General features: G+C 44.7%; 1 protein-coding gene across 2 annotated transcripts in view; it reads left to right on the top strand.

Moving 5' to 3' along the window:
* Positions 1-12,767, top strand: part of fut7 (fucosyltransferase 7) — a 67,689-nt gene extending 54,922 nt beyond the window's left edge. Inside the window, exons 2-3 of one of the 2 annotated variants that reach the window (XM_060841007.1) lie at positions 1,569-2,613; positions 12,443-12,767. In XM_060841007.1, coding sequence (XP_060696990.1) covers positions 1,667-2,613; positions 12,443-12,446 — 951 coding nt within the window. In that variant the 5' untranslated portion in view covers positions 1,569-1,666 and the 3' untranslated portion in view covers positions 12,447-12,767. Of the gene's footprint in view, positions 1-1,568; positions 6,368-12,442 lie in introns of those variants that run through there. The other variant, XM_060841006.1, reaches the window with a different exon arrangement.
* The last annotated feature ends 948 nt before the right edge of the window (positions 12,768-13,715 follow it).

Genomic DNA, 13,715 nt, shown 5'->3' with positions numbered 1-13,715 from the left:
GTATTTCAATATATTGTTTAATAGTTTAAGCTTACAACAAGGTCTACTATGTTCTGCAGTTGTTAAATGCTGGAACAAAGCATTTGATATAGCAGCTTTCATGAACTCTACCCTGAGGCACTTTGCAACCAATGAGATACCTTTTGAAGTACATCGTTGTTATAATGTGGGAAATATGGCAGCCATTTTGTGCATAGGAAAATCCCACAAAAACAGCAATGTGATAGCAACCAGATAATCTGTTTAGTCATAAATATTGACAAGAACCCATGAAGAACTCTGCTGTTGTAGTTCAAAAGAATGCCATGGTATCTTTCATGTCCTGACAGTTTAATGTCTCATCTGATAGGCAGCAGCTCTATCAGTATAGCAACATTTCAGCGCCACACTAGAGCATCAGCCTGGACTGTGTTCTCAAGTCACTAGAGTGGACTGTGAACCCACATCTCTTTGCCTCCAAGAACTCCCAGCATAGCTGCGAATTCGACTTAGCACCCCCAGATAATTTCAGTTGCAAACAAATGAAATGAGATTGCCGCCCAAGATCTGCAAGGCACACGTTGCAGAAATGCAATCGAGGTCTTAAGGACAAAATAGCCGCTCAACGGGTGAACTTGATTCGAGTTAGCCAACAGGTTCATAGCAATTGAACAGGCCACCTTTCCATCATCCGAGGCCAAGTTCTGTGCGGGTGGAGTCAGGATGTGCCAATAAAATCAGACTGAGATACAAAACGTTGGCAAAACTTAGAATGAGATGTTTCCTTTTCAGTCAAGAATATAATCGTCATTGCTGATTGCAATCTTGAGATGATTCGATTTGAATGGTGGGTGAAAGCAAGACTATCTCGATGGCTCAGTCGCCGTCAGACCCGCTCAAGAAGGAAGGTTGCTCCAGTACGTCATCCGTAAACTGATTTCAGCCAGCCTGCGCAGTAGTCACAATGCTGTACTCAGCACAGCCCCGCACTTTGGCCAATTGAGGAAGTGAATTGGGAGAGGAGAAATAAAATGAGCCAGGGACAAAAATGTTTGGTCCCAGCATCAGGACAGGATGGGACTCAGCAGTGATGCCTCTGTGATGAAATGGCTTGACTTCAGTTATGATGATTGCCCTCTTGTGCGAGGACACTTGAAGTGTTTAGAATTGATCCCAACCTAAATGAGGTAGGAATATGGGTTTGGAAAAGAGAATTAATTGGACTGTGAGGTGAGGAGCAGACAGGAAAATCTGCTCCACTCTGCTTTCACTTTTTGACTTTCAGGGTCACTTCCACGTTCATTCTTGATTAATTTAGAAACTAGATATTTGCTTTTATAAGTCAATTATTTGTTCCCTCTAAATTTCATAAATGTTTGTGTTGGACCCTGTGAAGGCTGTGGTTTTAAACAGATCAACTGAGCTAAATATATGTTGTGTGAAGTGATCAATTAGTCTTAATGCCAATCTGAACTCTGGGTGAACTATGCATAGTAACAGCACTTCCTTTGCGTACTCGCTGAGTTGAGAAACTGGCATTTTCAAAGGCACAGCAACTTAACCACTGTCTCCCTGATGTGTTCTTACAGACACAGCTCACAAGCAGTTCATACTCAGCAGATGTCAGTTCGAAGATTTCGACAAGGTTTAGCCGGCTGTCGCTTTTCCCTCATTGGCAAATCGACACATGGCAGTCTTGCACTTATGCTTGTTATCAACATTGAAGACTGGCAAAATCCTGGCTCCGGTAGTGGTGGTTTTGTACTTGCTGCAGCTTCTGGTTAACTGTTACATCAGCCAAGTGGTCTGGGCTGGGAAAAACTACAAGAAGATTCCAGAGCCTGTCATCATCTTGGTTTGGCATTGGCCATTTCATGCAAACTCCACTCTGAGGGAAGATGCTTGCCTAGATTTAAATGATGACGCCAACTGCATTCTCACACACAACAGGTCCATGCTTGATCGTGCAGATGTTGTTGTGTTTCACCACAGGGAGCTTCAACTCAAAAGCTCCAGCCTACCACAGCTGGCCAGACCTCCCAACCAGAAGTGGCTCTGGGTTTCTTTGGAATCACCAACCAACACAAAGAGGATCCATCCGTTCAATGGTCATTTCAACTGGACTATGACCTACAGGACAGATTCAGACATCTTCATCCCTTATGGAGCCCTCCTACCGAGGGAGCAAAGTGACCAAATGACCAACTTCTCAATTGCAAAGAAGTCTCACCTTTCGACGTGGGTTGTTAGCAATTACCACAAGAATAGTCTGAGGGCAAAGATGCATGCCAATCTGTCCAGGCATATGCCAATAGATGTCTTTGGGAGAGCAGCTGGAAAATTCCTTCCCAGCAAAATGCTTCTGCCAACGATCTCTCGCTATGCCTTCTACCTGGCTTTTGAAAATTCCATCCACACGGACTACATCACGGAGAAGCTGTGGAGAAACGCTTTCATGGCAGGGTCCATTCCTGTGGTGTTGGGGCCTCCACGTGCTAACTATGAAAGGTTTGTCCCACCGGATTCCTTCATTCACGTGAATGACTTTGCCTCCGAGAAAGAATTGGCCAGCTTCCTAATGGATCTGAGGGAGAACAGCACTCGATATGAGCAGTATTTTAACTGGAGGAAAAGGTTTGTAGTCAAGCTGAACACAAACTGGACAGAGAGATTCTGCTCCATTTGCACTAAGTTTCATAGCCTTCCTCAGTCAAAAGTATATCATAATTTACATGACTGGTTTCACAAGTGATAGACTTCTTTTCAATCTACCTCATACAATGACCGTTATTTCTTTAAATCAGTGGGTTAGAAGTAAAATTGTTGCTGCTATTTTTAAATGTTCCTCCTTTGATGTTTTAGATCATTGTCTTCAATTGCTAAATTGTTCATTTGGAGAGGGTGCTGGGGAACGAGGAGGTTTGAGGGACATCAGTGAGTGGAGGATTTACAATAGTCCTTACAGCAGAGCAAGGTCATGGGAGATTTAAAGGCAGTGCTCAAAATTACATTCAGCAACCAAGGGCTACAGGCTTCAAATAATTGACCAAAGAACTGGGGGCAAGCTAGATTATTTTATGCAGCGCGTTGTTCTGATTTGAAAGATACAACTGAGAGATTGGTGGACACAGATTGAACAGTAATTTACAAAAGGGGAAATGGATATGCCCTTTCAAAGGAAAACGAGATTCTTGATTTATTATTATCACATGCACTGAGATACAGTGAAAAGTATTGTTTTGCATGCAGATCATAAATATGTCTGGGTCATAGAACAGAATGCAGAATATAGTGTTACAGCTACAGAGAGGTGCAGAGAGAGATCAGCTTTAATGTTTGATGGACTGCGAAAAGCCTGGATAGTTAAAATGCACCAAATGTTCTGGAATATTCTCATGACTTTAACAAGAACCCAATTCTTGTCAGGTTAGCCAGCGCATATTAGAATGTAGGCAGTGTTTTGGTGAGTATTTGAAATGATCAATGAATTATTTGGATGGAGATGCTTCCAGTGAATCCTTTCTGCTTTTCAGAACTAGATGCAAATTCAACAACTAATTGTGTAGGTAACATTTAATACTTATTATCGAGCAATTCAACTGGTTTTACCGGTTTTGGTACTGCCCAGTGATCTGGAGTGAAAAGCAGGAGATTGGGTGGCTGCTGAGAAAGATCTGGGTCAGGCTTACATCTGATCTCCCACCTGACCACATCAAAGCAAATGAACTGCCTCCTATCAGAATGAAAGCTGAAGCACTGTGCGTGTGTGTGTAAACTGCCGGATGTTGCCACCCAACAAGGAATCAATATGAAGTAGCACTTGCAAGAGGCAAAGAGAGAGAATGTAGTGGGATGGGGATGGATATTTCTGTTTATGAGGTGTGGGTGATGCAGAGGAGGCTGATACCTTGGGATGAGAGGTGTGAGAAGATAGCAATGTAATCTTTCTCCCTATATACTATTCCTGCTGTAGTACAATATCAGATTAGCATATCAAATCATCATTCTATCAAAGTATTAATATATAATCAGCATTCACAATATTTAAAGTCTCGCCTGAAGTCTATATATCATATTATACAGAAGTGACTGCATGAATCACTCTAAGACAGTGTTTCAAACTTGAATTTGTATTTTTCGACAACTTTTTCTTGAAGGATATTTGTTAAAATGTAAATTTACTTTGTTGGTGCTGGTAATATTTTCTGATTTGAAGTAAGATCTAGTGTAGAGTGTTACTCTGCAGGCATACTGACTGGACCCCCAGTTCCTTATACAGCGTGAGGGCTCACTGACCTTTATATGAGAATCCCCCCACCCCCCGCCAGAACTCCAGTGTAAAAGTCTGCAGTGGGAGAACTTGTTAAAGAGATTTCACCTGGGCTCACTTGATGACAAGTTCAATGCAGATCTTGTCTCACAGGATCATGAGCGGGATGACAAGAACTGGTGAATGTAAGTGTAGTTATGGGGTTACTGTTTGTCTGAGGTATTGAGCTCAAACCACATCATAGGTGCTCACTCCAGAGAGCTGGACTCAGTATCCGGCTGATGACATTCTTACCTGCCAGCTCTTGGCACAGACCGAGGGTCAGTGTCCCTTCCCTGTTGGCTCCAGAGGAAGTGTGTGCTGGTCTCAGACATAGACTCATATGGCACAGAAATAGACTCTTCAGTCCAACCAGTCCATGCCAACCCTAATCCCAAACTATCTAGTCCCACCTGCCTGCACTTGACCCATATCCCTCCAAACATTTCTGATTCATGGACTTATCCAAAACGTCAAAATGTCCCCACATCCATCACTCCCTCTGGAAGTTCATTCCACATACAAACCACTCTCTGCGTAAAAAAATTGTCCCTCATGTCTTTTTAAAATGTTTTTCTCTCACCTTAAAACTCTGCTCCTAGTCTTGAAATCTCGCACCTTAGGGAAAAATAAACTTGCCATTCACTTTATCTATACCCCTCGTGATTTTATGAACCTCCATAAGGTCACCTCTCAACGTCCTGCACTCCAGTGAAAGAAGTCCCAGCCTATCCAGCCTCTCCTTATAACTCAAACTCTTCAATCTCAGCAACATCCCGGTAAATCTCTCCTGAACCCTCTCCAGTTTGATAATATCTTTCCTAGAACAGAAAGACTAGAACTGGACACAGTCCTCCAGCAGAGGCCTCACCAACATTGCAATTGACTAATTGGTTTAGGGGGAAATGACAGCAAGTGCAATAAGAAAGCAACCAATGGGACAGCTCCTTATCATTACACAGTAACTGCAACCCCATTCCCTTAGTGCAACCATTCCACCTCGTTCCCTCCTCACCACCCCCAAACCTATCTCATACTCCATTGCTACAAAAGCATCCATGAGGGCCAAGGGGAAGATGGGATGAAAGCTGATACCCCACTGTCCTCAAATTGATGGGTCCATACCCATGGTAACAGAAGTAGGCCATTCAGGCCCTTAAGCCTGATTTGTTTTTTATCCAAATTTACCCACCTTAGATATGTAAACCAGGCCTACAGCTGCATAAATCTTAGTTTGGCGATGTCCAGTTGACTCCCTGCCTCAATAGGCTTTAAAAGCACAGGCCCAGATTGCCGTCATCCATCGTGCAAAGGTTTCTTTCTGCCTTCAACCTTGAATGGTCTAACTCAAACACTGGGACTCCCTGACTGCAGAAAATTGTTTCTCTTCATCTATTCTATCAGAAAATTCAAAGTGTGGAGGTGTTGGTGTTGGACTGGAATAGACAATGTCTGAAGTCGCATGACACCAGGTCATTGTTCAATAGGTTTATTTGAAATCACAAGTTTGGAGCGCTGACTTCATCTGGTGTTGTGTGATGTCTGGCCAAATAATTCAAACACCTCAATTTGATCTCACCTTAACCTTCTATACCCAAAACTATAAAATGCCAAGTGTGTGCAACCTGTCATCATAACTGAAAACTATTACATCCACTTTCATTGGTCAGAGGACCAAACACTCATGTAGAATCCATGTCCCATCATTCTCCCCAAACAGGGTCTACAGCCCAAGTCAATATGGCAGCACTTACCCTGGCACCTATTGTACTGCACACCCAATGCCCAGTGACCTTAACTGGCAAACAACATGGGAGGGGGTTGGATCCTAATTCCAGTGCTATGCTTTTAGAGTCTGCTATAAGGTTGGGGGTGGGGGTGGTGCTCTGACATTGTGTTCATGGAGGGTGCATCTGACCTGCTGCTTGCAAATGTGAGATCAGTGACTGTGTACTGCACTTGGGCGCGATCCCTCATTGATGTGGTTGGAATGTTTAAATCTCTGTATCGGTGCAATTGTTTCTCTCAATATTAAGTATACAGTATACAAATTTAGGAACAATGTTGTATTGAATGAAAAACAAGGACATTTAAATAAAAAATACAAATGATACATTTGGGTGTTATTTACTCTGCATGTTTCCTTTCAACATTCACCTGGAGTTGGACAATATTAATATTTCCTCTTCATTGTTAGACATTCCCCCTCACCCACACTCTCCAGTTCTCACTGTTCACTGGACATCTCTCACACTTCCCACATAATTTGGCCAATCTTCATGAGTCAGCATTGACCACAAAAGTGGAGGCGGATTCATGTGCAGTGATAACACCCCTTTCTTTGGGTCAGAAGGTTCCAGTTTCATCTCAGGATGTGAATGCTACAGAAAAGCATCATGATATGTCTAAAGAGGTCAATTTTTTTTAAGAAAGGGATGCACCACAAAATTTGAATATTTAAGCTGAGAGGTCATCGGGACTTGACCTCCTGCTATCCCGGCCTAGAGCTGTGCTGAGGGAGATTCTCCTGACTGGCTGAAGGTTGGGGTTGATGCACAATGTTAGGTCAGGGCAGAGGGAGCTCCATAGCTGATTGTTGGAGTTCCTGATACAGGCAGGCCTGATTCTATTCATCAGCATTTTATCCCTCACCTTAAAAACCATGTAAATCACCCAACTGGCAAAGCAAAAATAAACAACACCAGTTTGAAATATGAAGATAACATTGACACCTACCAGCTGTTTCTACAAGTTACAAGTGGAGCACATTATAGAGTCATAGAGATGCACAGCACAGAAACAGACCCTTCGGTCCAACTTATCCATGCCGACCAGATATACCAAACCAATCTAGACCCATCCAGCACCCAGCCCATATCCCTCCAAACCCTTCTTATTCATATACCCACCTAGATGCCTTTTAAATGTTGCAATCGCGCTAGCCTCCACCACTTCCTCTAGCAGCTCATTCCATACACCTATATTATTCCATACATGTGAAAAAGTTGCCCCTTAGGTCTCTTTTATATCTTTCCCCTCTCACTCTAAACCTATGCCCTCTAGTTCTGAACTCCCCCACCCCAGGGGAAAGACTTTGTCTATTTATTCTATCCATGCCCCTCGTAATTTTATAAACTTCTATAAGGTCACCCTTCAGCCTCCGACGCTCCAGGGAAAACAGCCCCAGCCTGTTCAGCCTCTCCCTGTAGCTCAAATCCTCCAATCCTGGCAACATCCTAGTAAATCTTTTCTGAACCCTTTCAAGTTTCACAATATCCTTCCGATAGGAAGGAGACCAGATTTGCACGCAGTATTCCAAAAGTGGTCTAACCAATGTCCTGTGTGGCCGCAACATGACTTCCTAACTTCAATGCTCAATACACTGATGAATAAAGGAAAGCATACCAAATGCCTTCTTCACTATCCTATCTATCTGCGACTCCACTTTCAAGGAGCTATGAACCTGCACTCCAAAGTCTCTTTGTTCAGCAACACTCCCCAGGACCTTACCATTAAGAGTATAAGTCCTGCTAAGATTTGCTTTCCCAAAACGCAGCACCTCACATTTATCTGAATTAAACTCCATCTGCCACTTCTTTAGCTTTAAGAGTGAAACGCTATCATATCAATGTCATCCATTGATTTGTGACTTCACTGGATGATGCTGTAATCCACAAGACGTGATTCTCAGGAAATCCCAGATATAATTTTCAGCCATGATCTGCAATGTGTTTCCCTCAGCCACCTGGTATCATCATCTGGGGAGAGGGAGATTGTCCCATTTTTAGCAATCTGGCCTATCCCAGCAAAACTGAATGTGAAATGAAGCACTTCCTGAACTTACTCCCCAACGGAGATTGTTGTACGGCCACTCAACATTGAGTAACTTGCTCGGTCTTTTTGTTTAATCTTAGCAGGACTTATACACTTAATGGTAAGGTCCTAGGGAGTGTTGCTGAACAAAGAGACTTTGGAGTGCAGGTTCATAGCTCCTTGAAAGTGGAGTCGCAGGTAGATAGGATAGTGAAGAAGGCGTTTGGTATGCTTTCCTTTATTGGTCAGAGTATTGAGTACAGGAGTTGGGAGGTCATGTTGCGGCTATACAGGACATTGATTAGGCCACTGTTGGAATGTTCCATGCAGTTCTGGTCTCCTTCCTATCAGAAAAATGTTGTGAAACTTGAAAAGGTTCAGAAAAGATTTACAAAGATGTTGCCAGGGTTGGAGGATTTGAACTACAGGGAGAGGCTGAACAGGTGGGGCTGTTTTCCCTGGAGCGTCAGAGGCTGAGGCGTGACCTTATAGAGGTTAACAAAATTATGAGGGGCATGGATAGGGTAAATAAGCAAAGTCTTTTACCTGGGGTTGGGGTGTCCAGAACTAGAGGGCATATGTTTAGGGTGAGAGGGGAAAGATATAAAAGAGACCAATGGGGCAACGTTTTCACACAGAGGGTGGTATGGAATGAGCTGCCAGAGAAAGTGGTAGAGGCTGGTGCAATTGCAATATATAAGAGGCATTTGGATGGGTATGTGAATAGAAAGGGTTTGGAGGGATATGGGCCGGGTGCTGGCAGGTGGGACTAGATTGGGTTTGGATATCTGGTCAGCATGGACGGTTGGACTGAAGGGTCAGTTTCCGTGCTGTACATCTCTATGACTCTATGACTCGATGACACATGGGACGTGGACATCTATGGTTGAGCCAGCACTTATTGTCCATCCAGAGTCATCTTTCAATTTCAGATGGCAGTGGGCCGTTGCTGTGGGTCTGGAATCACATGTAGGCCAGACTGGGTAAGGAAGGCAGATTTCCTTCTCGATGCGACATTAGTTAATCGCTGAAAGTTTCACACTCATTATCACTGAGAGTAGATTCCATGTTTCGGGAATTTTGAAATTCTACCTGATGCTCTGGTAGGATTTGAACTTGCATCCTCACAGCATTAAACTGGGCCTCTGGTGAAGTTATCACTACATCACAGTCTACAACCTTACCTTTGTTGATTGTCACGCTAGTTGAGGGTCTCACTCTAGGCAGATGGAAGGTTTATGTAACAATTGAAGTGGTGATCTGATGTCCATGGACGCTGCGACAAAATAAGGGCTAAATATCAGGGGGAGTCTCACCCTGATTACAGTCCATGAGCATAATCAGAGTGCATACATATCAGACTGCAGACATATCAGAATGGAATCATCTCAAACTGGGTACATATCAGAATAGATACCAATCAGAGCGGGTGTATATCAAATCAAGAGGGGCATGGACAGGGTAAACAGTCAAGGTCTTTTCCCTGGGGTGGTGGAGTCCAGAATTAGAGGGCATAGGTTTAGGGTGAGAGGGGAAAGATTTAAAAGGGACTTAAGGGGCAACTCCTTCACACAGAGAGAATTGTATGTATGGAATGAGCAGCCAGAGGACATGCTGGAGGCTAGTACAATTACAACATTTAAAAGACATCTGGATGGGTATATGAATAGGGAGGGTTTTGAGGAATATGGGCCAAGTGCTGGCAACTGGGATTAAATTAATTTAAGATATCTGGTTGGCATGGATGGGTTGGGCTGAAAGATCTGTTTCTGTGTTGTACATCTCTATGACTATATTAGAGCTGATACGTATCAGAGTAGATATTAGATTTAGATTAGATTACTTACAGTGTGGAAACAGGCCCTTCGGCCCAACAAGTCCACACCGACCCGCCACCCACCCATACCCCTACATTTACCCCTTTACCAAACACTACGGGCAATTTAGCATGGCCGATTCACCTGATCCGCACATCTTTGGACTGTGGGAGGAAACCGGAGCACCCGGAGGAAACCCACGCAGACACGGGGAGAATGTGCAAACTCCACACAGTCAGTCGCCTGAGGTGGGAATTCAACCTGTGTGTCTGATGTTGTGAGGCAGCAGTGCTAACCACTGTGCCACCGTGGTGACTGGCCAGGAAAAGGCTATGATAAGTTTGAGAAATAAATTTGTGACAACTCTGATCCATCATGACCTTGGTACCTGATCGTTTCTGGCCTCATCTCCCCCTGACTGTCAGACACAGACCCACAGAGTCTCCCCTGCAGCAGCCTCCTACTGGGAGAGTCTCACTCCCCCTGCTGGTCAGGTAGGATTCTGCAAATTTTCACATTCGTACCAACTGATGGACCCCTGGCTGTCCCTGCCCCTCAGTGGCTCAGGGTTTACCTACACTGTTCCTGCCACCCCTTGTTTCTTGCAGCGAACATTAAGATTCACAGACTCAAACATCACAGAGGTGGCCACTCGGCCCATTATGCCTGTACTGGCTCTTTGAATAGCTATCATTTGACAAAATCCCTCATGGTGGGCTGCTCCGGAAGATTAAGTCACATGGGATCCACAGTGAGTTGGTAGATTTGATACAAAGTTGGCTTGATCATAGTTGTGTTGGAGTGTTTTTCTGAGTGGAGGTAAATGGCCACTGGGGCTCCACATGGATCAGTGCTTAGATATCTGTTGTTTGTAATACAAGTGATGTGGATGATAATGTAATTGGCCTGATCAGTAAATCTGCAGATGACAGGATAGTCAGTGAAGTTGTGGATAGTGGGGAAGATTATCAAAGAATACAACGGGAATTAGATCAGCTGGAAAGTTGGGTGTAGAAACGGCAACTGCTGTACAATCCAAACAAGTATGAGGTGATGCAGTTTGGGAGGTCAAACGCAAGAGAAATTTATATAGTAAATGACAGGACCCTTAGGAGCATTGATATACAGAGGGATCTTTGGGTGCAAGTCTATAGCTTCCTGATAGGGACAGCAAAATGGATAAGGCAGTAAAGAAGGTGTACAGCATGCTTGCCTTCATAGATCAGGGCATTGAGTGTAAAAGTTGGCAAATCAAGTTGCTGTTGTATTTAGTTAGGCTACATTTGGAATACTGTATGCAGTTCTGGTCGCCACACTACAAGAAGGATGTGGAGGCTTTGGAGAGGGTGCAAAAACGGTTTGTCAGCTTGTTGCCTGCATCGGAGAGATGGGACAAATCAGATTGCTCTCTCTAGTGTATCGGAGGCTGAGAGGTAAGAGGACAGAAGTATGAAGTGAAAGGCATGGATAGGGTGGATAGACAGAGACTTTTTCCCAGGGTGGAAATGTCAAATATGAAGGGGTGCAGGTTTAAGATGAGAGGTGAACATTTAAAGGAGATGTGAGAGCCAAGTCTTTTATGCAGGGGGTGGTGGGTGCCTGGTATGCATTGTCAGGGGAGGTGGAAGAAGCATGTATGATACAACATTTATGAACCGGTTAGAGAGATACATGAACAGGCAGGGAATGGAGGAATTCTGGATTAGTGGTGCTGGAAGAGCACAGCAGTTCAGGCAACATCCGAGCAGCAGGAGAATCAACATTTTGGGCAAAAGCCCTTCAAAGGGCTCTTGCCCGAAGTGTCGATTTTCCTGTTCCTCGGATGCTGCCTGACCTGCCGTGCTTTTCCAGCCCCACTCTGATCTTGACTCAAATCTCCAGCATCTGCAGCACCCACTCCTGCCTAGGGAATAGAGGGATATGAACCACGTGCAGGCAGATGGGATTAGTTTAGAATGGCATCATGCTTGGCATAGACATGGTGGGCCGAAGGGATTGTTGATAGGAAGCTAGGGAAGAGAAGCTAGCTAGTTGCTAGTGGGGATGATGAGTAGGTGAAAGTGGGTTGGCTGTGCTGAAAGTAGCCCATTTCATGACAGGATCCGTGGTCTGGGGGTGGGTGGGTAAAAAACATGGAAGGAGGTGTCTCGGATTATTGAATGCAATATTGAGTCCTGAAGGCTCCCCAAGCAGAAAAGGAGAGGGTGTTCTTCCAGCTTGCAAGGAACCTTCTAGAGCACGGCAGGACAAGAGGAGCACCGCCTGGCCCTCAGTGTCTTTGCACTTGTTCTTAATTACAAGATGGTTCTCAGCGGCGTGACCAGCAAACATGTCCGGTATTGAAAACGTTTGTGGTTTGGAGTGTATCCAATCCAGACTGGGAAATCAGCTGCTGCTGTAACCTTACTTACCGAGGTCAGTTTCTGTTCTTCAGATTTCCCTTCGCTGCTCTTCAATCATTGCTGACAAAACACGTATGGAAAGAAACTTCACCCTGTCAATCTTTTTCCTGTTCCTTTTACAGATAATCCTGGGTCACGGGGCCATTCTGTCCAGTCCTGGCCAGGTTTCCTAATGGACAATTCCAAAATTCTCTGTCTTACAAGCATCAGCTCAGGTTTGTCAGTCTGAGGAGATCCAACAATTGGACAGGGATGCAATGACTGACAGACCTGAGCAAACAAGGAAAGCCAGCAGCAGACGGGAGCTCTTGGTTTCGTGAGGGCCAACTTGTGTTTCAATTCTGTCGATCAGCCTGAGAGTGTGGATCTCCAGAATCTACAATTAACAACAGGACTCTTTAAAGTAAACCGAATATTGGGTTTTATTCATTGAACGGTTACATAGCGGCCCCTGTGTTATTGCTGCTTGGCTATTAATCCAGACAGTCAATGAATATTCTGGCAACCTGGGTTCAAATCCCACCGCAGCAGATGGTGGAATTTGAATTCAATAAAAATCTAGAGCTAATGTTGACCATGAAGCCACTGTTAATTTTCAGGGACAGCCCACCAATAGGTGAGAAGCTGGAAAAGCACAGCAGGTCAGACAGCATCCGCGGAGCAGGGAAGTCAACATTTCAGGCCAAAACCCTTCATCAGGACTGGGGTGGGGGGAGGGGAGCTCTAAAGTAAATGGAGGGAGGGGATTGGGGCTAGGGGAAGGCTAGCTGAGATGATGATAGATGGATGCAGATAGGGGGTTATTGTGATTAGTCAGTGGAAAGGGTGGAGCAGATTGGTGAATAGGAAGGTGGACAGGTTAGATCAGGTCAGGTAGGTGAGGAGGTAGGGGAGGGCTGGGCATGGGATGAGGCTGGGGGGGGGGGGGGTGGAGGGATTTTGAAGTTGTTGAAGTCAATATTGAGGCCATTGGACTGCAAACTCCCTACGCGAAATATCAGGTGTTTTTTCTCCAATTTACGTTTGGCCTCAACCTGACAGTGGAAGAGGCCAAGGATGGACATGCCACTGGGACAGTGGGAGGGTGAATTAAAATGGATGGCAACTGGAAGGTCAGGTTGGTTGATGCTGAGTGAACCAGTCCCCAAGTCTGCGTTTGGTCTCCCTGATACAGAGGAGACCACGTCGGGAGCAATGGGTACAATAGATGAGTTTGGATGAAGTGCAGGGGTATCTCTGTTGGTTGTGGAAGGAACAACCCCTCTGGTGTACTGATGTCCTTCAGGCAAGAAAATCTGCCATACCAGTGTGGTTCACATGTGACTGCAGAGCCACAGCGATGTGGTTGACCCTTAACTACCTTCTGAAATGGCCGAGCAAGTTGTATTAATCGTT

The sequence above is a fragment of the Hemiscyllium ocellatum genome, chromosome 21 (genome assembly GCF_020745735.1).
Source record: "Hemiscyllium ocellatum isolate sHemOce1 chromosome 21, sHemOce1.pat.X.cur, whole genome shotgun sequence".
Classification (NCBI taxonomy): Eukaryota; Metazoa; Chordata; class Chondrichthyes; order Orectolobiformes; family Hemiscylliidae; genus Hemiscyllium; species Hemiscyllium ocellatum.
Note: the sequence above shows the minus strand (reverse complement) of the source record. Positions and strands in the feature narration are given on the sequence as shown.